Genomic DNA, 25,412 nt, shown 5'->3' on the forward strand with positions numbered 1-25,412 from the left:
AATAGATTGGCCCCAATCAATATTATCAATCACCTCTAAAGGAAGACAGAAATTTCCGATGCAGAAGCTGACCTGGATTCCCAGTCCCCAGGACTCCCTCCCAACTCCTTCCCCTTTGTTCACAAGGCATTTTGCTTCCTCTAACCGCAGCTTTCAGCACTGCCTGCCGGACAGCTCCCCAGCTCCATTTGCCACAGGTTTGGAGTCCAATGGTGGGCGACCTCGGTGCGACCCACCAGCCTTCTCCCCAAACACAGACAGTTAGAGTTATCCCATGTTGATGATCATGAACCTCCTCGCCCCGCCTCATCCTCCACAACTGCCTCACCATATCATCACTTCGCCGCGCTATTTGACTATACAGATGTGACGTGTGGAACCAGCATTTACTAACCAGGTGAATGAAGCCTGGTGTTGGGTGATGGGCTGAACATGATCGTCCAGCTTTTCTCTGTTGCCCCTGGCCAGAGCCCAGCCTCTGTGTGCCACTCATCACACCACAGTCATCTGAGCAACCATTGCTCAGCTGATGCCTCTGTCCCTGTGCCCTGAGAGGCTCCAGACACCCCCCACACACACACACATGATGAGGACCCTCTCACCCCCACATCCCTGACACACTCTGTCAATGCTGTGCCCTATGGCAGAGGTGGAGATGGCACTCCAAATCCATGGCACACAGTGCCACAGAAAGTACCAAGAGACCAACTGCAAACAGTATTGTGGGAGCCGTTCTATACAGACACTAGGAGGGAGTGTGCCATGGTCTTTACGAGCACAAATCCGGGAGCCCAGCCACCTGTGTTCAAACTTGGCTCCCCGATGTACTAGCTCTGTGACTGTGTGCAAGTCACCTCACGTCTCCAGGCCTCCATCTCTGCAAGTGAGAGTGACAATAGTAGCTTCCTCAGAGGGTTTGTGAGGATTAACTCAGCTTAATATGTATAAAGTGCTTAATAATTAAAATGTACAGGTGTAGTATTTATATTTATTAAGTACTTAAATCAGTATGAGTAAAATTACATGTATATGGATATCCATACACATATATAAATATACATAATGTATACATACAAATACATCAATATATAGTTATATTTAGTATATACTATATGTTAATTGAACTACATAATAAATATCAAATATTGTTACTGTATACTATATGTTATACTGTATAAAGTATATTTAATACTGCCCTGGCTGGGTGGCTCAGTTGCTTGGATCATCATCTCAAACACCAAAAGGCTGCAGGTTTGACCCCCAGTCAGGGCACATACCTAGGCTGTGGGTTCGATCACTAGTCAGAGCACGTACAAGAGGCAACTGATTGATGTTTCTCTCTCATGTTAATGTCTCTCTCTCTCTCTCTCTCTCTTCCTCCCTTCCTCTTTCTCTAAAATCACTAAACATATCCTCAGGTGAGAATTTTCTTTAAGTATATTTAGTAAAATGTGTATGTATGTATGTGTACTTGCATATGTACACATATCACTGAAGGTCTCAAGAAGTTTGGAGAGAAATTAGCAAGCGTGCTACCCTAATACAGCTATCATTTTTTAAATTATTTTCTTCTAATCTTTTTTTCATTTACATACATTTTTACATCATGCTGGACCTACAATTTTTTCTCTTGGGTTTTTTGGATAAATGTTTTAAACATTTTTTGGCATGATTACACAGCCTTAGAGTTCCTTTTTAATGGATGTATAATAGTCCAGTGAATAAATAGACTTAGTTATTGTGTCTGTTGCAGTGCTTTAGGCTGCAAGTAACAGGAAGCACTGATTCAACACCTTAAACAATAAGGAATTTTCTTACTTCACATAAAAGAAACCTGGGATATTAAGTATCCCTGGGGTTAATTTAGCACCTCAACAATACCATCACAAAGTTCTTTCCATATTTGTGCTCTGCCAACCTGTGAGTGAGGGATGATGCATTGTCCTGATTGTGGCCCTTGTGGTCATGTAACTGCAGCAATCGAGGCTAAAGTGGAAGACCAGCTAACTCATACCTCTTCTTAAGAGTACGGAAAGCTTTCCAGTCTCCCAGCAGAACTGGATCACACACCTACTGCTAAGTCAATCGCTGCCAAGGGGATGGGATAACCTTATTGATTTAGACCAATCAGGATTCACTCCTGGGCTGGGGCTAGGGGGTCAAATTTCCCAAGAGTGGAAATGTGTGGATAACTGAACAAAACCAAATTCCTTTCAGAAGGAGGTAGGTAGAGTAAGGTGGACAGATGTTGCAGAGACAGCTATCAGTTTTTGTCCCTCATTTGAACATTTCATTTACATCTAACTCAGAGGAGCAATTAAGTTTAAGTAAAGGGATTAAAGTTCTTTTTTAAAGAATATTTTATTGATTATGCTATTACAGTTGTCCCATTTTTTTCCCCTCTATCCCCCTGTGCCCTGCACTCCCTTCCCTTCAGCATGCCCCCGCTTTAGTTCACGTTCATGGGTCATGCACATAAGTTCTTTAGCTTCTCCATTTTCTATACTATTCTTACCTGCTCCCCCATCTATTTTGTACCAACAAATTCTGCTTCTAATTCCCTGTACCTTTTCCCCCATTCTCTCTCACCCCTCCCCATTGATAACCCTCCATGTGGTCCCCATTTCTGTGATTCTGTTCCTGTTCTAGTTGTTTGCTCAGTTTGTTTTTGTTTTAAAATTCAGTTGTTGATAGTTGTGAGTTTGTTGTCATGTTACTGTTCATATTTTTAATCTTTATTTTCTTAGATAAGTCCTTTCAACATTTCATATAATAAGTGCTTGGTGATAATGAACTCCTTTAACTTGACCTTATCTGGGAAGTGTTTTATCTGCCTTTCCATTATAAATGATAGTTTTGTTGGATAGAGTAATCTTGGATGTAGGTCCTTGCCTTTTATGATTTCAAATACTTCTTGCCAGCCTTCTTCCAACCCTTCTTGCCTTCAAGATTTCTTTTGAGAAATCAGCTGCTAGTCTTATGGGAACTCCTTTGTAGGTAACTGTCTCCTTTTCTCTTGCTGCTTTTAAGATTCTCTCCTTATCTTTAATCTTGAGTAACTTAATTATGGTGTGTTTTGGTGTGTTCCTCCTTGGACCCAACTTCTTTGGGACTCTCTGAGCTTCCTGGGCTTGCACATCTATTTCCTTCTCCAGATTGGGGAAGTTTTCCTTCATTATTTTTTCAAGTGAAGTTTTCAATTCCTTGCTCTTCCTCTTCTCCTTCTGGCACCCCTTTAATTCGGATGTTGGAATGTTTATAGTTTTCCCAGAGGTTCCTAAGCCTCTCCTCATTTTTAAAAAAATTTTCTTTCTTCATTCTGCTCTGGTTCAATGTTTATTTCTTCCCTCTGTTCCAAATCATTGATTTGAGTCCCTGTTTCCTTCCCTTTGCTGTTGGTTCCCTGTATATCTTTCTTTATTTTACTTTGTATATCCTTCACTTCTTCCTTTATTTTTCAGCACTACTAAATAATTTCTGTTAGCATCCTGATTACCAGTGTTTTGAACTCTGCATCTGATAGGTTGGCTATCTCCTCACTACTTAGTTCTTTTTCTGGAGTTTTGATCCATTCATTTGGGCCACATTATTTTGTCTTGGCACACCTGTTACATTGTAATGGGCGGAGCCTTAGGTATTCACCAGGGCAGGGCAACCCGCATCACTGCATCGTGGTGCTGTATGTGCGGGAGGGATCAGAGAGGGAACAATTCCTCTTGCTCAGCTTTTGCCCCACTTTCAGTCACTTCCCCAGCTACCCACAAGTACACTGTGCCCTCTGGCAGTTGATGCCTGGATGGATGATTTGTGTACTTTCTAGGATCCTGTGAGTCTCTCCAATGAACTCTCCTGTGAGACTGGCAGTTACTCCCACTGCTGCAAACCCCACAGGTTTTTACAGACAGAGGTTTTGAAGCTTTCTTCTTGGCTCTGGAACCCCAGGTTACTCAGTCTGTCTCGCTTCCCAGTTGTTCCCCCTGGTTTACCCACACAAAAATGTGGGACCACCTGCCCCACAAGCCACAGCCTCACCTGCTCCAGGCCCTGCCTTGCCACAAGTCCTCTCCACCCTGGTTACCCCTCTCTGGCCTCTCCACCCCTCCTACCAGTCTGGGTGAACGTTTCCTCTTTAACTCCTTGGTTATTAGATGTCCAAAGTTTGATTTTCTGGCAGTTCTAGTCGGTTTTTTGTTGTAAAATTGGTTGTTATCCTTCCTTTGGTTGTGTGAGGAGGCAAAGAGTATCTATCTATGCCTCCATCTTGGCCAGAACTATGAAGGGATTAAAATTCTTAAAGGAGATGGCATTTGAGCTAGACTTTGAGGATGTGTAAATGTTAATCAACAGTCAACAGTGGGAAGGGCCAACATTTCAACCTGAAGTTCCAGCATGAGTAGCGTCAGAGGAGCAGCATTGTGGGGCATTTTCCCAGGAAGAGTGAGTGTCCCTGGGAAACTGGAGTGTTTGGTGGTGAAAGTGAAGAGGGGTAGAATGTTAGGCCAGTTTGAGGCCCCATTGGAGTAAGTGTTTAAGTGCTGGTTGAAGGAGGTTGGATCAGAATTTGGGGGCCATGGGAGGCCACTGAGAAACAAAGCAGTTGAGCTTTGGGGGAAACCCTGGGTGTGGCTAGAGGACATACAGCTGGGGAGAGGTGGGTGGACAGACACCAGTCATGAGTAGGCCACCTCCCCATGGTGGTGCTCAAGGAGGGGAGGTGACAGTCTACTCATCCAGGGAGGTGGGCTCTACAGGATCAGTGGTGCTTTCATAGGACAGAGTCCCAGAGGCAGTGGGTGACAAGATGAGTAGGCATCATTAACCAAGCCAGCAAAGGAACACAGTCAAAGAATCTTCCAAGAATACGGCTCCGCCTGTGGCATGCATAGAGTCCTGGATTTCCAGGCAAGGTGCCAGCACCTCAAATGGTGACAGCTGAAAGCAGCCCAGGAGGCCCAAACAAAAATGCATTTATGCCTACATCAGAGAGGGGGGAAATTGTGTTCCCTGTTAAAGTTTAGGAGGCGTGCTCTGTGAAAGTTTTTGTACATTAATTGAAGTGGGACCTCTAATTGGATTTCAATAAAACAGGCTTCATGAATACAAGACAAAGAAAAGCAGTGAAAAGGCCTTGCCTACCATTTGTGTCCCATCAGTCTCCAAGGAAAGGCACTGGACATTAGATTGCAGTGATGCCCTCAGGCAAGTGTCCCACAGCCACGGACCACAAGCCAGTCCGTAGCATGTGGGAGGAGCTCTACCCATTTATTTGTTCCTTCAGGTATTCATTTGTTTATCCAAAAACAGTGATTAAATACCTGCTTTGTTCCAGGCATTGGGCCAGGAACAGAGCCACGATCAAAGTGGTTCCAGCCCCCGCCCTTCCAGAGCTCACAGCCAGTCTAGTTGGGTTGCAGACGAGTATAGCCTGATTGATAAAATGCTTTGACAAGGGATCCCAGTGGAGCAGCAATGGGCTGGAAGACAGGACATCTGGGGTGAGGACTGAGGAGGAAGAGGGAGCTACCCAAGAAGCAGTAACACAGGTTGACATTGGTGAAGTGCCTCCTGGGATGCCTACAGTTAACTGTCTCCCATTTTGTTATCACAACATTGTGAGGTGGCTCTTACTACTACCCTCACTTTTCAGATGAGCAAACTGAGGCTCAGAAGGTTCAGGAACATGTTCAGAGACTGACGCTAACACCATCTGCAAGGAAGCAGCAGCCAAAACAGTGCATAACTGGTCATCACCTCTACATATGCAGTGCCTACTGGGTGCCCAACATGTGTGGTAGAGTCAGAGGCCTGGCTTTGAGCTCCAGCTCTGCCTCTTAGCCAGAGTTAAGACTTGCATGCTTCTGAGAGTGAGGGTCTCCTTAAATCTCGGTCCCAGCCAGCTCCTGAAGCTTTGGGCTGGTCACACGACCCCCCTGAGCCTCCACTTCTTCATGTAAAAACTATAGTAGTTTTACAAAGTGCCTACAAGGTGTAAGGAGCTGTTCTAATTGCTTTGCTGTAATGCCCCACTGACCTCAGGCGACTGGCCTCCTTCCCTCATTGGGCCTTTACTCAAAAGATGCCTCCCCAGGGAGACCTTCCTCTGCTTGTCTATTTACATTGCAGCCTCCCAGCTCCACATCCCTCCTAGCACTTCATAACGTCTGAGGACTCTGTGTTAGATGCTCATGTCTTGTCTGAGACCTTCCCCTCCACTGGAGCTAGGATTGCTTCCCTTTTATTCACTGCTACATCCTAGGGCCTAACATGTGCCCAGCACATAGCAAGTGCTCATCAATGTTTGTTGACTGAATGAATGAATTCAGTCCTCACAAGCACCCAGTGAGGTGGGTCCTATTAATCAGCCCTGATGTGATATAATTATCCTAGAAAATTTGATGTGCGAGGGGCCCCAGTACTTAATAGGTCCTCAACTAAAATGGTTCAGAAATGCCCTTTTCTTGATTCTAGATCAACTAGAGAAAGAAGACCTGTCTCCCAGGTCACTCAGAGTTCAGAGTTAATTTGACATCTGCTCCTTCACTCAGGTTCTTTGAGGGGCCAATCAAGGGACAACAAGTTTCCCACCTTGAGGTGGCTAATGAAGGTTAAATAATAAATGCCAAGACTTAGCACATGAATCTGGACAGCTTTCTGGCTCAAAACTTCCCGGGCCCTTCCCAGGCCCACCGAGGGCTCAGGCTCAGCCACCTGGACGCCCTGCTCTGAGCTTGGCCACACATATCCTCACAGCCTCCACTCTGCAGCCCCAGTCCCACCTTCCTCCTAGAGGAAAATGCATGACGGGAAGGGTGTGAAGAGGCCGTTTCCAGGAGCAAAAACCCAAACCTGAGAAGCATATGAAGAGACACTCGGACGCACTACTAATCAGAGAAATGCAAATTAAGGCAATGAGACATCATATGCTTTCTACTGATTAGACAGGCAAACATTAGAAAGCAAGGTAATGCCCAGATGTGGGGTGCTGATGTTCATCCTGCAAATTAAGTGTATCCTACTCTCTGACCTTGCAGTTCTGCACCTGGGTGTAAATCCAAGGACATTCTCTCACAGGTCCTCGAGAGGACAGGCCTGAGGATGTCTCTTGCAGCATCGTTTCTGGTGACAGAAAGTAGAGGACACCCTTGGTGTCCATGGAGCTGACGCTCAGCATGAGCACTGGCAGGAGTAGGATAGGTGTGTGCACAGCCCCCTAGGTGGGTGTTAAACACGGAATGCATAACGGAAAATAGCAAACAGAGCGAGAGCTACTGCACACTGCGATCGACTGGACTACTGGTCAGCAGACATTCACGCCTTCTCTGGGGGCCAAATATACCCCCTGCCCCACTAACTCTGGGCCCAGCTATGCAGCTTATTTTGTCACTGAAATCTGGGCAGAGGTGACCATGTACCATCACCCAGCTAACACTTAGGAGGCATCAGAGATGCCTCTCACCCATTTTGCAATTCTGCCATTGCTGTGAGAGCATTTCCTGAGTAGATGCTGTCCCCAGAATGACAGGGCATGCACAGGGCAGACCTGAACCCAACCCACGGCTGGGGCCAAGGCCAGGCAGCCCCCAGCTCGTAGCAGTCACCCCACCCAACCCCAGACCCACAAACAAAAAAAGTGGTGCTTGTTTTTGTAAGCCACTGGGTTTCGGGATGACTTGTTATACAGTAGTTCCCCCTTATCCGCAGGGGATACGTGAGACCCCAGTGGGTGCCTGAGACTGCAGAGAGCACCAAACCCTATATATACTATGATTTTTCCTACATATGCACGCACTTTCACGTAAAAGAAACAGTTCACAGCTTCTCCTGGCGTATCTGAATTGCCAACATCATTACTCATGCCCTTTGAGGCTATCATTAAGTGAAGTAAGGGTGACCTGGACACAGGTGCTGTGATACCTCGACACTTGATCTGGTAACCACCACAGCTGCTTGGGCAGCGAGCGTCTACAGTGCGCATGTGCTGGACAAAGCGGGGATGCAAGTCCCGGGCGGAACCGAGCAGGGCGGCGCAGGTTTCACCACACTACTCAGAAGCCTGCGATGTAAAACTTACCAATTGTTTACCTCTGGGGTTTTCCGTTTAACATTTTCAGACAATGATTGAGCATAGGTAACTGAAACCGCAGAAAGCAAAACTGTGAAGAAGGGGAGGCGACTGTACAACCCTATTGCACAAATAGGTAATATACTTACTATTCCTATAAACTTAAAATATGAAAAGTGACACCTCTGTAAGAACATATACAAACATAAACACTTTAAACAGCACCGAGAGTCGCTGGAACGGGAGGAGGGAGTGGAGATCAAAGAAATCAATCGATCTCTCGGTCACTCCCAGGGAAAACTGACAACCGCCGCCCGTCTGAGCAGAGCGCCCCTCACGCTCTGTGGCCGCCGCTCTCTGCCCCTCGCCGCCAGCGCGCCCTTGGAGGCCAGCGCGCCCTCGGAGGCGGCCCGGAGCTGCCCCAAAGGGGGCCGCGGTTGGTGCTCAACGAGCACCTGCTGAACTGGTGACTATGATAACAAAAATCTGAAGACTTTTCTGACTCTTTGACCCCCAGAACCTTCCCTCCGGATCGAAGTTTCACACTATTTCATCAGAAATCAAGTGCCTGGAGGAGGGTCTCGGGCAGCCTAACCTCAGGGGTCTCAGTGGTTCAGAAACAGATCCAAGGGCCTCTCACGCTCCCCTCCCCTCATTTGACCCTAAATGAACCTCCAGGGGAGGAAAGCCACCGGAGCGCAGGAAGGGAACGAAGGCTTAAAAAGCGAGCTATGAATTTGATTTCCGAGGAAACTAGGACGCAGAGAACCGGAAGTGGAGGAAGCCCAGAGCAGGCGGCCAGCGCTCTGCAGGGCCCTGGTGCTGGAGCCCCGCGGGCCGGGCCGGGTGAACACTCCGCAGCTGGGCGAGTGTGAGGATGCATTCATCCTCTCCAAGCCTGAGCCTCCGTTTTCCAATGCGCACGATGGGGACAAAAGAGTTCCCCCGTCACGGGGCTGTTGAGAGAGTTCAGCGAGAGGGCCGACACACAGCACTCACGCCGCAAGTCCAGGCCCACGATGGAGCTCGGGAGCACTGAGCACCCGCGCCGAGCACCGAGCCCCAAAGGAGGCAGGGCAGACGGTGCTTTTGTGGAGCTCACAGGGTAACAGACAGGGGAGCCGGCAAACGCACACAACAAGGATTCACGGATCTGCGGAGGCGGGGAAGCGGGGCAGTTAGAGCAGGGTCTATTTCACACAGGACAGCAGGGGAGGGAGGCTTCTCTGAGGGGGAGACATTGAGATGAAACCTGAGGCTGAGCTGGCGCCCGTTGTGGGAAGAGCTAGTGTAGACAGGGCGTGGCAGGAGACCCCACTCCCATCAGCAAAGGGTGGCCCCCACTCCCACCCCCTGGGAGGGGCAGCCAGAGCCAGAACAAGAAAGGGGCCATCTGCCCACAGGTTGTTGTCCCATCTCCCGGTTGTCACACCCTGATGAGGACAGGACACTTCCGTGTCAACATGAGCTCTACTTGGGTTTTTACCACCGATGCCAGCTGAAGTCCCTGGCACGGGCACTGTAGGCTCTTTCTACCCGAGTCTGTAGGACATGTAGTCGGAACCTCAGCTGCACACTTACACAGTGCCAGGTTCTTGGCCAGACCCCAGACAAAGTATGAAGAAAACCCACCTCTCAGGCCCTCCACGAGCTCCCTCAGAGTTGTGGTGGCTGCTGCTTCAAACCAATGCCCCCTCTGCCCAGGGACATCTGTGAATCACAGCTTTCAGAGTACAGATTGGAGCACATCACCACTGACCTCGTTGCTTACACTCCAGCAGCCTCCAGGATATAGACCAAGGTTCTTAACATGTGTGACATTTAAGGCTTGCTGCAACCTAGTCCTGCTGGAGGAGCCTGGCTCTTCATGGCTGCCCCCTGCCCCTCAGTGTCCAGCTAGAGCCATTAGCTGCTGCAGATGGAACAGGCCATGGGCATCCATTCTCCTCCAGTTTGTACATGCTGATCCTCCCACTCAATAATGCCTTTCCCTATGTTGGCCACTCAGTCTGCAAGATGCACAGACAGGGTACAACTCAGCGACCCCTGCCTAATAGCCTAATCCCTACCCCATGCTGAATCAGGTCCAGTTCTTGGAACCACACGTCCACTGTGCTACAATCTAAGACCCTTCAACCCCAGGACCTGGGACATCAACCCCAGCTGACCTTCACCAAGCCTACCTGCAACAGTAAGAACATCATATGCCTATCCCAACAGCAACCCTAGCAAGGGAAGAGGAGGAGCAAATGCTCACAGGATGCTTACTGGGGGATGCCCTTGCTCACATTGTGAACAGGGGAACTGAGGCTCAGAGCAGGCAAAGTCTCCAAGTTCTCAACTCAGAACTGGGCCTGGAACCCAGGTCTCGGCTTCTTCTGGCTCAAAGTCATCCTCTTTCCACTGAACCAAACGATTGTTCACTCACCAGCCCCCAGCCACAGTTGCCCTGCCAATCCTGACCTCCCTGTCCACATCTCCTTCTTAATGAAACTGACCACAGTCCTGGGGCTATTCCGTGTGATCCCACCTTCTGCCTCAGCTCATTGGAGCTGGGTTGTTCCCAAGCTGGACCAATCAGGTTCTCTCTCCTTGTGTTTTTGAAAAGGGGATCTAGAGACTCCCCTGGGGCTATGGTCACCATGTAGAGACCACAAGAAAAGAAAGAAGCAGAAGTGTGAGAAATAGAAGTAAGACCCTGGAGGTCAGTCCCCTTCTGGTGTCCCAGGTTCTGGTCTTCTAACATTTACCTGGGTCCTGAGAGGTTGTCTTCTCACAGCCCCCTTCGCAGTCACGCTGCTCTGAGTGGGCTTCTGGCTCTTGCAACCAATCTTTCTTCTGCTCTAAAAACCCTCACCAGACCCCAGTTGGACATGTTGCCAAGGACTGAGGAAGTGCTCTCCAAGTCCTCGCTCAGTCAGCTTTGCTGGGCGAATGATCTAGGGGCAAAAGAGTGCCCTTTTGCAGACCCCATTTGAGATGGTCTCGCAGAAGGGCGGAGGGTCACTCAGGATGACCACTGACTTCCCAAGAGTCCAAAATTCTGTGCTTTCTGAAGGCCACCATCAAGGCAAGGGTGCCTCACTGAACACCCTGGCAGGAGCCTGTCAGGGACGGGAGCAGACGCCCAGATGGAGAGGGAGGTGTGGAAAGTGGTGCGGGTGGACATCAGGATGGGCGTTAGGGAGCAGCAGAGCCAGCAGGGCCTTGAGGGGCGGGCGCTTGCCCGCCACCAATGGCTAAGCAGGGATAAACTGCTGACGAGAGCAGAAGAGGCTCTTCAGTTCTATTCGGACCACAGTAGCAAGGCAGGGATGAACGGGCTGCTCGGAGCCAAAAGTGTGATGATGTCAAACGCATGATGGCAAGTGAGCAGGACTCCCCAAGTTCTGCTTTGTTTCCAATTTCTCTGTCAAGAAAGAGGATCGTTTAAAGTGAAACAGGCAGAGGGAGTGCCGGCAAGGTGGAACCCGAGTCCAAACTGAAGCGAGGCCCTGCAAGTTCTGAGTTTGTCCCAGCCCAGAGCGCAGGGGCCTCTGTGGGTGTGCAGTGGGGAACCCTGGGGCAGGGAGGGACCCAGCCTCTGAGAGCAGGAAATGGCCTTCCAGTTTCAATAGGAAAACATTATGTTAAGCGAAATAAGCCAGGCGGTGAAAGACAAATACCATATGATCTCACCTTTAACAGAAACCTAATCAACAAAACAAACAAACAAGCAAAATAAAACCAAAGACACTGAAATTGAGAACAACAGGCTGACAGTGACCAGGGGGACAAGGGAGGGAATTTCAGGGGAAAGGGGGAAGGGTTTACAGGAATAAAAGACACATGGACAAAAACGAGGGGGGATGGAAATGGGAGGGAGGTGGGGAGGGTTGGGGGTGGGCTGGGATGGGAGTAAAAGATAGAAAATTGTATTTGAACAATTAAAATAAAATTAAAATATATATTTAAAAAATTTAAAACTTTTAAAAAGGATCAAGAAACTAGAATTTGCAAGCAAAGGGTGACAGACACCCAGCCAGACTCTTGCATTGACTGCAGCAGCATAGCCCTCTGAGACAGCCGTTCAGCCTCCGGAGCCCCTCGTCCCTGGCCGCCTTCGAGCCTGGCGGCAGAGGAGGGCGGCCCAGTGGAAAGCGGGGCCAGCTCTCGGGCCACAGAAGCAAGGCTTTGAGTTGCAGGAGTCTGGACTTTTAAGTTCAAAAGCTACAGTTTTTGCTGTAAATACTGAATTTAGAAGAGAGGAAAGTCTGGGCCGCCTTCCCTCTTCTGCCTCCTCACCCCCCACACTCCTGCTGAAAAGAGCTCCCCTGGCCTGGGGCACAGAGGAGGGGAAGCCAGAGCATGTGGCGGAGACTTCCATATGTCACCAAAGCCCGTTTCCTCCCTTCATGGGCACAGAGTTAAACTACATTTCCCCACGCAGCCGTATATGACTAAGTTCTGGCCAAAGGAGCGTGGGTGGAAATGAAGCGAGCCAGGCCCCTCGGGGCCTCCCACATCATCCTCCACTCTCCCTGCTCCCCCAGCCGCTGCTGAGCAGGGAGGACTCAGACGCCCTGCCAAGGGGAGGGCCTGGGTCTCCGGGTGAATGCGTGGAAGGTGCCTGCGGCAGGAGCTCCGGCGCTGGACTTCGTGAGAGCAGAAAGTCAATTTTTATCATGGAAAGCCACGCGATGGGAGGTTTCTTTGTTACAGCAGCTAGTGTTAGTGACGCAGAGAGGCAAAGGGACACAGGCCGCAGTGGATCATGGAAGTGGGCTCCTGCATGCTCCCCAACACACACACACACACACACATGCGCACACACACTGCCCTGCAAGTGAGTGCTTGCCAGGGGCTTCCAGACGACAGGCCCCTGTGGGAACAAGCAAACCACCACCACAGGACAGCTGCTACAGGCTGAATGTGTGTGCCCCTCCCCCAGTCCCGACTCCCCAGGTGAGGTGCATTTGGGAGGTGATCAGGTTACGGAGGTGGAGCCTCGGAGCCCTCATGGATGGGATTGGTGGCTTTATGAAAGACACCCCAGGAAGCTCCCTGATGACTTTTGCCCCGTGAGGACACAGCTGCAGAAGACCAGAGTCAGTCTGTGAAGCAGACACCAGATCTGCCAGTGCCCTGATCTCAGACTTCCAGCTTTCCGGACGCAGAGAAACAAATTTCTGTTGTATATAAGGCCCTCCGTCAGTGGTATTCCACTATAGCAGCCCAGACTAAGACAGCGATCAACAGAAATCACACAGTACACTGTGTGATTACATTTCTATAGAAAGTTAAAAAACAAGCAAATGGACTATGTTAGGATTTGCACGCTTGGTGGTAAACTATGACGCGGGGCCGCCAGCCTGCCCTGTAAAGTGCCAGGAGGAAATAAACACCTGCCGCTCTGTGGGCCACGCGGTCTCTGTCACAAGGGCGCAGTTCCACCGCTGGATCGTGAAAGTGCCTTGAACACACGTACGGGGATGGTGGGGCAACGTCGCAATAAAACTTTATTTACAAAAAGGGAGGTGTGCTTTGCTGGTCCCCGCTGTTCAGCAAGCACAGCAGGGAGTCCCCTCTTGGGACCAGGAGTCGGTGGTGCTCAGGCAGGGACACAGGGGCCGGCGGGGTCTTTCTTGACCCCAATGGTAGTGAAGTTTCGCGTTTATAATAATTTGTTGTGCTATATATTTATATTTTATATACTTTTCTGAATCGTGCTATATTTCCCAACTCTTAAAAAGGCTACATAAATAGTAGATAAACAAAATGTGGTACATCCGCACAGTGAAATAGTATTTGGCACTAAAAAGAGATGAAGTGCTAGCCCTGGACGGTGGCTCAGTCGCTTGGAGCATCGTCCTGCAGGCCAAGAGGCTGTGGGTTCGATTCCCGCTCGAGGCATGTACGAGAGGCACCCGATGGGAGCTTCTCGGTGACATCGATGTCTCTCTCTCTCTCAAATCAATAAGCATAACCTCAGGTGAAGATTTGAGAAAAATTTAAAAAAAGCAATGAAACACTGATAAATGCTACAATGTGGATGAGCCATGAAAACATTACGCCACGTGAAAAAAGCCAGTCACATCAGTCCTTGTATGTGTCCAGGATCTGTGTCCGTTGGCAAATCCACGAAGACGGAAAGAGGGTTAGTGGCTGCGCCGCCTGTGGGGTCAGGAGGACTGAGGGACGGCCGCCGAGCGAGGCGGCGGTTCCCCTTCGGGTGAGGAGAGCATCCTCTCACTGTAACGGTTATGGTTGCGTGACTCTGTGAGTGATCTGAAAACCATGGCACTGTGTACTTAAGTGGGCAAATTGTATGCTAAGTGAATTATATCTTAATAAAGCTGTTACCGAAAACATTTTTTTAATTAAAATTAATGAATACAACCAGTGGCCTCTGCCCTCGCCGCCAGCGATGCGCCAAGGAAGGGGAAGAGCCTGAGCAGACAGACCCGGGCTGCGGAGAGGCCGCCATCCTCCTCCCGTCTCCAGAAGCACCACCACCGCCCTCCACACCAGGCCTGTTGGTGAAGCGCACTGAAAATCAGAAGCCCAAGAGGCGGGAGATTCCAACAGCAATCAGGGGCCAGGGCATCCCCGCCAAGCAACGCAGGACTTTTTAAACTCAAATGCAGTGTCCGTGAGAGCCTGAGCAGAGCCTTGCCTCGCACAGCCGGGCCTGCAGGAGCCAGATCCCAGGCAGCAAACCAGGGCGGGGCCTCAGCCCTCGGGGAATGTGTGTTGGAAAGGGCCTCTGTCTCAAGTTGGTGGTTTCTGGTGGCTTCCAGGCGTGGGTAGGGTCTCAGGCTCTATCAGGAGCTTGAGCTCCTCTGCTCCTCACGCAGACTGAAGGTGGCATGTTTGGGGGCCCCCGTGTCACATCCCAGACTTTGCAGAGCCTCCAGGGAGCCTGACAGATGGCTGCAAATGATGAGCCTGCAGGAGCCGGCAGATGGGATGCGTGAGGAGCAGAGGGCGCAGGGAGCAGAGCAGCCGCGGGAAGCCTCAGCTGCCGCATCGCGCTGCTCCACGCAGCCTTGACAGCTGTGGGCCAACGGAGCCGCCTAACTGGGTCGGAACACACAGCAACAAGTACAAAAGACACATGGACAAAAACTAGGGGGGGTGGCAATGGGAGGGAGGTGGGGAGAGCTGGGATGGGAGTAAAAGACAGAAAACTGCACTTGAACAACAATTAAAAATTTAAAAAATTGAAAAAGGAAAAAAAGAACACACAGCAAAGCCAACCAGAGAATTTCCTGGGCCTGAGAAGCAGAAGGGGGACCAGAAGGCACCAGACATGGTGGGAAGACCTGAGACGTATGGCGGAAATAGCACAGGGCTTCGCTGTGTGACCACAGGGAAGTGGCTCAACTTCTCAGAATCTGTTTCCTTGGGTGTAAACCAGAGATAAGAGCACCTTCTCCAAAGAGCTGTCAAAAGAGTTAAGTGAAACAAGGGGTGTGGAGATACATAGCAGTGAATGGAATTCTGTGCATTATTCAACAGAGGTTAGTTGAATATCAGTCAGTGGAAGTAAACGCAATTGAGTTACTTTCCAAGACAGCTTTCTAGCTGGCTAGGCCAAAACGAGGAGACCGGGGAAACACAACACAGTGCTCAAGCTGGCGGGGATCGAGCCAAACCCTGGGCTAATCCTCACAGGAATCATTTCATTTCCTTGGGAAGGATCCACAGGTGGCTGCCGTTATCCCCTCTCACAGAGGATGAGAGGGGGCATCAAAGAGGGTGGATAGCATGCTGGGGCCCCTCGGCTGGTGAGGCAGAGCAGTGCTGTGCATTCACCACACTCAGAAGCTGTGTTCAAACCCCAGCTCTGCCACCACCTGGACCTGGGGAAGGCCCCTAACCTGTCTGAGACTCAGCTTCCCGACCTGGAAAAAGGAAGAAAAATACCGACGTCATGGGCTATTGAGGGGATACATGGGATAATGTGCCTTAAAGGGACTGGTATACAGCAGGTGCTCAATGAGTGCTTGCTCTATTGCCAGGGTGGGCTGGGAAGGCTGCCCAAGAGCAGACACCCCGTTTCTTAGGGACTATTATGCAGTTGGCACCCTCACCAGGCTCAGCTCATGACAGCCACAAAGAGTTTTTTCCTTGGGGCCTCAGTTTCACTATCTGCACAATGGACCAGATGAAACCAGCTCTCTGAGCCCTTGCAACCTGACAGCCTATGCGTGAGGGTGCGACTCTAATCTTGGGACTGGAAGTGTGACAGGAGGGGAGCAGGGAGAAGGCGCATGAGGCCCCAGGGCCTTGGAGGCTCACCAGTGCCATCCCAAGCAGTGGGACGGCCCTTTCTCCCTCCCAGCCCCTCGGGGCCAGCACTTACCTCTTCCTTCCTTTCACTAGATGTCAGCCCTGCCCCTACCATGGCTCCCTTTGGGTTCTTCTCTATCTGAAGAGCTCACTAGGCGACAGTAAGTAGAACAGCACAGGGACTCTGCAGCCGGCCTGCCTAGGCTCCAATCCAGCTCTGCCACTGACAACCTGTGTGGTCTTACGTCTCAGCACCGCCCCTCCCCCACAACACAGTATAGCAGCAGCACAGGTCTCATCAGCCCAGGGCAGGGGTGGGGGTGGGGGGCGGGGGCAGCTGGGCCTGGCATGTTGGCAAAACAGAAATAAGTTTGGGGAATTATTATTATTTATTTTGAAGCATCTTCTGAAAAAGAATCCGGCATACTAAAACCATGGGTTGACAGACATCATTGCTCAGGATGGGCAATTGGGCAATTGGGCAATTGAAGCAATTGGACTTTCCAGGTGAACCAATGTGAGGAGAAAGAGTGAGTGAGTAATAATACAGGGTGATGTGTGTGCAATGCACAGCCCAAGCTGAGAAGGCAGTGCACAATAAAAATGCAGGGCTCTTTGTTTAAAAACAGTATTAAGAATTTCAAAACAGTGGCAAAGAGCATTAAACCAAAAGTAGGGCCCTTTCATGCCCGGGACCCACTGTGGCTGTCCAGGTCACGTGCCCAAGAGGCTGGCCCTGGCTCTATGTGGTGACGGAGGTGTGGGTCACAGGGAGGGCTGCCTTTCTTGAAAATCATGGAACATTTGAAGCCTGTGCTTTTCACTGTTTGCAATTATACCAATGAAATTATATCAGTTAAAAGAAGGAAATATGACAAAGTGGGGTTTCAAACTCCCAGCTCATCGCAGGCAGTGTGGCTCAGCCACGAGGTGCAGGTGCAGACTCGTGGGGGGACGCTGTCTCCTCTAAGCCCGCCCGTGCAGCCCGGCCCCGCCTGCAGCTGTGCGGGATGCGCGCTGCCCGGCCCTGGCCGTCCGCACAGCACAGAATGAATCTCGAGCCCCGGAGTCTCACAGCTGGTGTCCTGCACAGCTGCGCACGGCGAGCCTGGTTCGTAGCTGTGTGTCTAACTTCATTTGAAAGAATCAACACGTGTCAAGTGAGGGCTTTTAGTGAGTGCAGGGCCTGGGCCACATGGAAGGGTCTCGTTGAAATCCCAGTCTGGGGAGAAGGAGCCCAGGAGGAGCCAGCCCCTGCCTGGAAAGACTTCCCTGGGATGTGGGAAGGGGCCACCCTTCAAATCCCTCTGACCTGGTGCAGCTCAGTGAGTCCTCTGCCCCCAGCACTTGCTGAAACCTCCTCCACTCGGATGGACAAAGGACTGGATTTAAGCATCCAAGGTCATTTCTCCCACTGAAGTGTGATAAGACCACAGGGTCATTTAGAAATTTAAATTACCACTGTTTACACTTAGCAGTCTTCTCACCGTGGAGAAACTGTTTCCAATTATGAAACAGGAAAGCTGGCCAGCACTTGGGGTCGATAGGATGCTGCCTGAGAGTGCGCAGGTGACACTACCCGGACACCTAATTACTTGGAAAGGTAATCTTAAATAATTGGAATTAGAGCAACTGAAGCAATTATGAGATGTTGTGATCTCCAGAGCAGCCCTCCACTAGGCATAGGGGTTCAGTCACCTTTAATAGGAGCACGTAATTAGAGGGATCCAGACTTCCAGAACAAAGTGGCAGAACCAGCACTTCGGGATAAGGGAGGTAAGGACGGCGTGTGATGCTGGAGAAATGAGGCTGGAGGCAGGTTTGGGTGGAAGTGTGGGATGAGAAAGGGTGGGTGGGCTGGCAGGGTGGGTGGGTGCTGCTTAGAAGACTTCAGGAGCCTGGAGGCTGACTCTCACCTAAACTTGCTGTGTGACCTTGAGCAAGGCACTTGACCTCTCTGGGCTCTACCTTCCTTCCACTCTTCATTCATTCAGCAAATGTTCATTGTGTGTCAGCCAGGTGCCCGGCACTGAGGGCAGTGGGTCTCCCTCTTGCACATGTCATTCATTCTCCAGGAATGACTGGCCTGGGGCCCCTCATGGACAAGAAGGAATGCCACTCCTCCTTCAGGGCCTGTCCCACCTGGACCCTGCACAGCCTTGTCAGACTGCCATCAGCCCTTCCACAGCCCTCCATCCACCCGGGCTGGGCCCCTGACTCACAGAAGTGACTCTTTTCCTCCCTGTCGGTCCCCCATCAGGAGGCCTCTCAAGAGCAGAAGCTGCAGGTGATTTCCCTCACTGTCCTAGCTCCCGGCACACAGCTTGGCATGGGGATGTTGACCACTGGGCTGGGGCAAGGTGGCCAGAGGTCACCGCAGCCTGTTCCTGAAAGCAAGGCTGCAGCCTGTCCTGCCTACAAGAATTAAATGGCAGCCAGAGATGCAGCCCTTGTTAGGAGGTTATTGAGAATAGTTGGGGAATGATCTCCATCTGTAGGAGGGTCCCAGAGCTCTGCTGCCTCCACAGATGGGCCAAAGCCATTCAGACGACTGATCATTCCCACCCTCAGCCAGGAGGCTGCAAGAATTATCTTGATATTGTCTGGGAACGGCAGGTGAGAAGGAATAGCCTCCTGTGAACCTCTTGGGCCGGCCTCCTGCCTCTCTGTCCCGCAGCGTCTGTGTCATTGGGATGGGAGAGTCTGAGCCCTCGTTTTGTCAGGCCTGGCTCCGCAGGTGTGCGTGGACTTGGTGACTTGGGAGCCCAGAGCAGGAGTGACTGGCTCAGTCTGCAGGCGAGAGAGGACTTTGCAGAGGCAGGACCCGTGGGTTTGGCTTGTGAAAGCTGATAGTTCCCCAGACAGCCAGGGGTAAAAACCACCCAGAATCAATGCACAGGCTGCACTGACCACCCAGCCTGTCTGGGCTGCAGCCAGCGGACTGACCCATTCAGCCCCCATGTCAGAGCCTGGGCAGCCGTGGGGGCTGGTCCCGTCTCCCTCCCCTGCTCAGCATGCTCTGATCTATGCACGTTTCAATTCTGTGACATAAATCAATAAAGTGCACTACATAAATTAAGTGAGCAGCAGAACTGTAAATAGATTTCAGAGGGAGAACAGAGAGAGGTTGAGGGAACCAACAAGAGACTATTATAGGAACTGAAGTGAGAAATGACTCAGGCAGGACTCGGGATTGTGGCCACGGAGCCACCACGCCGTTACACAGCACTGAAATATCAAACAAATGAAACCTACAAGCTTTGGACATTGTTCCACAAAAATTGCCAGCTGGCAGCTGCCAGAAACCCCAGCTTGCTGGGAAACGGGCAGGGAGCAGGGAGTAGGGATGACTTAAAACCCAGCTCAGCTCAGCTCAGGTAGGCGGCTTCCAAAAGTCAGGATCCAGGATTTTGAACCCAAATGGGCTACCCAGTATCTGTAACGTGGCCCCTGGTCCTCATTCATTCATTCATTCATTCACTCATTCACTAAACCTCTACTAAATTCTCGAAGTGTGCCAACCACATCCGGGTCACGGGGGCCACAGGAAGGACAAGACCCAGTGCCTGTCCTCAGGGAGGGTTCAGTCTGCCCGACGCAATGACCTCAATGCAGTGTGATGGGTGCTAACAGCACCAGGCACAGCGGGTACCTCCGGGGCTCAGGGTGGCATTTCAGAAGAGGTCATGTCTAAGTTGGGTTTTAAAGGGTAAACAGAAGCTTGCAAGGCCAACAGGATGTAAGGCAGCCCAGGCAGGGGGAACAGCACATGCAAAGGTGCAGAGGTCTGAGAGACACTGGAGAGTGTGGGGGAGTGTGTGCAAGTAGGGAGCCGGGCTGGCGCCAGGCCAGGTAGGGCATTGTAGTGTAGAAGGTGGGGTGAAGACGGCAGGCAGGCCCTGGGTCTCAGAGGACCGTGACCGTGGAGCTAAAGTGTCCTGTGTGAGTGAGAGCCCCAAAAGGATTTTAAGCCAGAGTTGGATGTACTTGGATCTTCATTTGAGACAGATAATTAAGACTGCAGTACGGGGAGTTTTGTTTTACTTCCCATTGCTGTCTCCCACAGATACAGAACAGTGTGTGCATGGCCAGTGTGTGGCCAAGAAGCCCGCACGGACTGAGCACAGCTGTGTGACCAGCACCCACGCTCCCCTTCGGTCCCACCCACTCTTTGAGGATAACTGCTGTCCTGGCTCCTAACTGTAGAGATTTGTTTTGTCTGGTTTCCAGTTTTATAGAAATGGAATCACATAGTATGTGTTCTTTTGAATCTGGCTTCTTTTGCTCGACCTCCACGCTGCTGGGGGCAGTCGTGCAGGGTTCTCGGTGCCGTGAGGTCCCCACCCACTGTTGACGGGCCCTGAGGAATCACAATGGGGAGGTATCCGAGCAGCCTGACAGCAAACCTGAACTGTGTGTGCGAGGCTCAGCTTGTTCATCCGTTCATTCGTCCACCCACTCACTCTTCATTCACTCACAGCGAGAGCCCACCTACCTGTGAGGGCAAGCGCCCACCTGGGGCTTTGGACCTGGGAACTTCACACCTTGACATAGGACTGGGCACAAATCTTTGCTGGGAAATCTGGTTGAGGTGGCGGTGGGTGGAAACCCGGACACCTCCATGGACTCTGGGCAGGGGTCTGAGATGCAGCAATGGGGCATCTCTGCCCACCGCGGGAGCCCTTCCACCAGGTCAGACCCTGTCTGCCCCGCCTCTCCCGCCTCTGCAGGGCAGCCCCTCCGCCTCACTCACCCTCGCTCCCCAAGGCCCAGCCCAGGGCTTGCCACACCATTGGTGTTCAGGGGTGAAAATGGTGGCACACAGAGGGTGTTCTACTGGGGTCTGGTGAGGCAAGGAAGGTTTGCTACCTTACCCAAACATTTAATGGGTCCCTTCTGGGCAACAGTTACCAGGGGAGACCTGGACAAGCAGTTCAGGCAGCGGGAACGGTATACACCATTAGCGAGTCCCAAACACACATACACCCAAAGGTCTAGCTGGGCCAGTCCCAGCACAAGCAGCTGCCAGCCATCCTCGAAGGCCACAATCAGGCCTGGGTGTGGCGGCACACGCTCTCTGCCTCCATTTCCCCAACTGTAAACTGGGGGTTAAATGAGCTGGTGTGTGCAGAGCTCTCAGAATGGTACCGGGCATGCGGTAAGCATTGCCTGGGCCAGTTAGCATCTGTGCCATGGTTACCATCCTATTTTGCAGACCAGGAGGGAAGTCTCGGCACAAGCAGGTGCAGGGGAAAATTTGGTAGATGAATGTTCTTCCAGCAGCCATTGGCCCCCGACTCCTGTGTGGCCCTGAACAAGCCATTCCTCTGCAGCTCAGGCCCCTCGCCTGTGAAATGCACAGTGTGGGGGGGCACAGTGAGGGGGCCCACTCCTGCAGGTACCTCTGGGAGGCCAGGCTGGGGGGGCTGGGGAGAGGCCACTGAGGCTGCCACGAATAAGTCCCCGACCCCAGGAGAGCTAGAGTGCTTGAGAGGCAGCAAGTGTATGAAAATCATCCTGCAACTTGGGGGCAAAGCCGTCCACTCTGCCTCCTCGTAAACACTTTACAGACACAGCCAAAGGTCCCCAGTGTGGCCACCAAGCCCTGAAATCCCAGGGCCAACAAGACATGGAAATACACCCTCTCTGGGGCCCTCGGTCCTCGTTGAAGAAGCAGGACTGAAGGTCTGGTGTTTCCAGAAGGAGACATAGCACTCCATCTGTCACGGCACAAGGGCACACATGTGCACACACATATCTGCACACAATCACACTTGTGTGCACACATGTGCACATGACCACATGTGTGTGCACACAGTCACATGTGTGCACACACATCCACACATCCTCACACTTGAACACACACATCTACCCACATGCTCACATAGCACACACACACACACTCAGATTTGCACACATGCCCATGCCTTCATGCTCACACATCAGTGAGGACATGCACACACACGAGACACATGCACAGCATTTTCCCAGGAGCACCTGTGCATGGATGCACACACTTGGCCTTGATGTGGGTGTGTGCACACACGGGCCCTGCTCCCCGGAAGCCAGACTTGGAGCCGAGTTGACCTCGGAACTCCACAGCCCTGGGGGTGGTGGGGGGGAGCCCCTGGAGGGCTGCCTCCAGGTAGCAGCTTCTGAGACGTGGTACAACAGAGGGGTACAGAGCGTGGGCTCTGCCCCTTGAGATGTGAGACTTAAATTGCTTAATGTCTCTAAGCCTCAGTTGCCTCATCTGTCGAGTGGGGTGAGAATGTCAGCCCCTCCCTCACAGGCTGTGGGGACGTTTCTCAGGACATTTCACAGGCCAGGGAAGTGCCTGGCACAGTGCCTGCCACATAGTAACCATTCAGTAAACACCAGCTGCTTATCAGCAGGCAAATTCGTAGTACTTCCCAGAGACCTCAGCTTGGAAGCCAGGCCGGAGAGGCCCAGCCCAGGACTTCAGGGAGGCTGCTTGGAGCGACTACAGAGACACAGCCATGGGGAAACCAAGGAAACGGGAGGCCGTCCCCACTGCCCAATGCTTGCCCAGAGCAGGGCCCGAGGGCCCTGTGAGTTCCCTGTCATGTGTTCCTCAGTCTCATCGACTGCCGCTTGCCCAGAGCCCTCCAAGGAGACCGTGTCTGCGGAGCGGAAACATCACCAGCCTCCATGACGTCAGAGACACAGCCCTCCGGGTCCCTGAACCTCCTGACCATACACAGAAACCACGAGCTCAGTCCTACTGTGGGGGGCGGGGTGGTGGCCACATGCCCTGGACTTAAGAAATTCCCCTGAACCAAGACGTGGGGACCCCCAGGTGGAGGCAGTTCACATGACGGGACTCCTGCCCTGGTCCCCCCAGCCCGGCTCCCGGGACCAGAGCCTCCTATCATCCCCAGGATGTCTGAGGACACCTGCCGGCTTGCCCTCCCCGGGCAGATGTCCTCCTTGGTGGCAGAGGGGCGGTGGCCAAGCCCCACGGCCCTGCGGCAGCAAATCATCCCGTATCTTCCCTTGGTCTTCCACTAGAATAAAACCCCTGACTTTTAGCTGAGGACAGAACTGCCCAAGATAAAGGCCCCATTTCCCAGCCTGCCTTGCAGCTAAGTTCTGGCCAAGGGGGCACGAGCAGGTGTCATGGCAACTTCTGAGAACCTCAGCGTGGACGTGCAGGCTGTGCCTTTGTCCTTTGCCCTCTGTCCCTCCTGCTGCCTCGAGTGCAGATGTGACTGCCGGAGCTGTCTCCAGCAGCTTAGACCATGAAGACGGAGGCCGTGGGGGTGATGGGGAGAGGCAGCAGGGGCCTGGATCCTGAGGACTTCATGGAGCAGAGCCTCCCTGGATTGCCAACTTTCAAACCGTTGAGAGGTAAGTAAATTTCTCCCCTGAAGCCAGGTATTTTGGATCTTGATTACTTGCAGCAGACCCCGACTGCTGTGCCTCCCCCACACGAGGGCTGCTCTCAATCACCCTCCTGCTGCCCTGCGAGACTCCGAGAGTCGCCGTGGGCTCTGAGTCCCTGCTGCTGGGCCCTGCACACCAGTGAGACTTCTCTGCACATCAGTGTCCAGGTAGCTGGACCTACCCACCCGCGAGACGACAGAGAAGGGACATCGGGCTTCCTCCCCGCCGAGGTCTTGCCTGACCCCAGCTCCCTCACACAGCCTCCCTCCCGCCCAGTCCCAGTGTACCCTGGAAGTGAGGGACCTGTAAGAGGTCTCAGCACCGCCGCCCCCCCCCCGCCACCCGGGGCAGGGAGGGCAAGACGACCCTCCTCTCCCACCTTCACCGGCTGCTCGAGAAACTCGGAGCTTTGCCAGCCTGGACGCAGGGACAGGCTCACTGCAGCAGAAGCTCTCACAGGGCTGCCAGCAGCCACCTGGGCAGGGAAGCGTCTCTAGAGAGTGAGGCTTGCACACCTGAGCAGCGCCACACTTACCTTTCTCTGATGCGGGGGCCAGGTCAATGAAGCTGCGACATTTTTCACCTTGAAAAGAAAAGAAGGGCTTTCAGAATGTGAGAGGAAGTGAACGCCGCAGGCTTTTGCCTCTCCCCCTCCCGTGAGCCCCGTGGCCGAGGGGGCCCGAGTGTCTCTAACCCAAGTGGCATCTTTCTCTTACACTCGTTCCTGGAAAGATCACGTCCCTGCGGAGTGTGGGTTGAACAACTCCCTATGATGCTGCCTCCTCCCTCACCTCCTGACCCAGTCCAGCCCCGTCACTCCCATCCCCTCAAAGCCCAGGATCCCCTTCCACGGCCTCCGCGCCATCCACGCCCACCAGGACGAGGGCCACAGCCCCTCTCTGGGCTCCCCGGGGCTCCCCTGGCCTCCACTCTGGCCTCCGTCCAATCCCCTGGCCTGGCCCCACATTGCAGCCAGAGGGATGTTTTCACAATGCACAGCTCTCTGATCGCATCAAACACACATGCTCACACACACAGACACTCGCGTATGCACACTCTTGCTCAACCCCCCCTGACCTTTTCCCAAAGGACAAAGGCCACATTATTCCTGTGGACCCAGGATTGGCCCCCAGCGGCCTCCCCACCCACACCCCCACCTCCTTCCTCTCAGCTCCTGTGCCCTCAAGTCCCCCCACACCATGGCCATTCCCTCTGCCAGAACCCACTCCCCCCAGTGTAAGCTCTCGTGGCCTGTCGGCCTTCTGCACAGCACCCCACCACCGTAGAATGCTTCCCGTGTGTGTGGTGCCTGGTGGACGGCCCCCAGGCCGTGACCGCAGGAGGGCGGGCTCCACGTCCTGAGTGCATCCCCAGCTCAGTGAGCAGCAACCCTACCTCCCAGGAGCCCCAGCCAAAGCCTTGATTTCTCCTGCTGTCACTCCACATCTGAGCCGTGGCTCCAGCTTTGCACTGCATCTAGAATCCACCACTTCTCATTGCCTCCACTGGTCCTGCCTCCCGTCGCCCCCTGGGTTTTGGCAGTAGCCTCTGCACGTGCCTCCCTGCTCCCGCCCTTGTCCACACAGTGGCCGGAAGGATCCTGCTATAACCTAAGATGAGGTCGTTTCTCTGCTCAGCACCCTCCTGTGATTCCCAGCTCACTCGGAGT

General features: G+C 52.4%; 1 protein-coding gene across 1 annotated transcript in view; it reads right to left on the minus strand.

Moving 5' to 3' along the window:
* Nucleotides 1-25,412, minus strand: part of GSG1L (GSG1 like) — a 203,562-nt gene that overhangs the window by 111,590 nt on the left and 66,560 nt on the right. Inside the window, exon 2 of the mRNA XM_028525121.2 lies at nucleotides 24,279-24,326. Within this exon, the coding sequence (XP_028380922.1) occupies nucleotides 24,279-24,326 (48 nt within the window). The remainder of the gene's footprint in view (nucleotides 1-24,278; nucleotides 24,327-25,412) is intronic.

The sequence above is a fragment of the Phyllostomus discolor genome, chromosome 3, assembly GCF_004126475.2.
Source record: "Phyllostomus discolor isolate MPI-MPIP mPhyDis1 chromosome 3, mPhyDis1.pri.v3, whole genome shotgun sequence".
NCBI lineage: Eukaryota > Metazoa > Chordata > Mammalia > Chiroptera > Phyllostomidae > Phyllostomus > Phyllostomus discolor.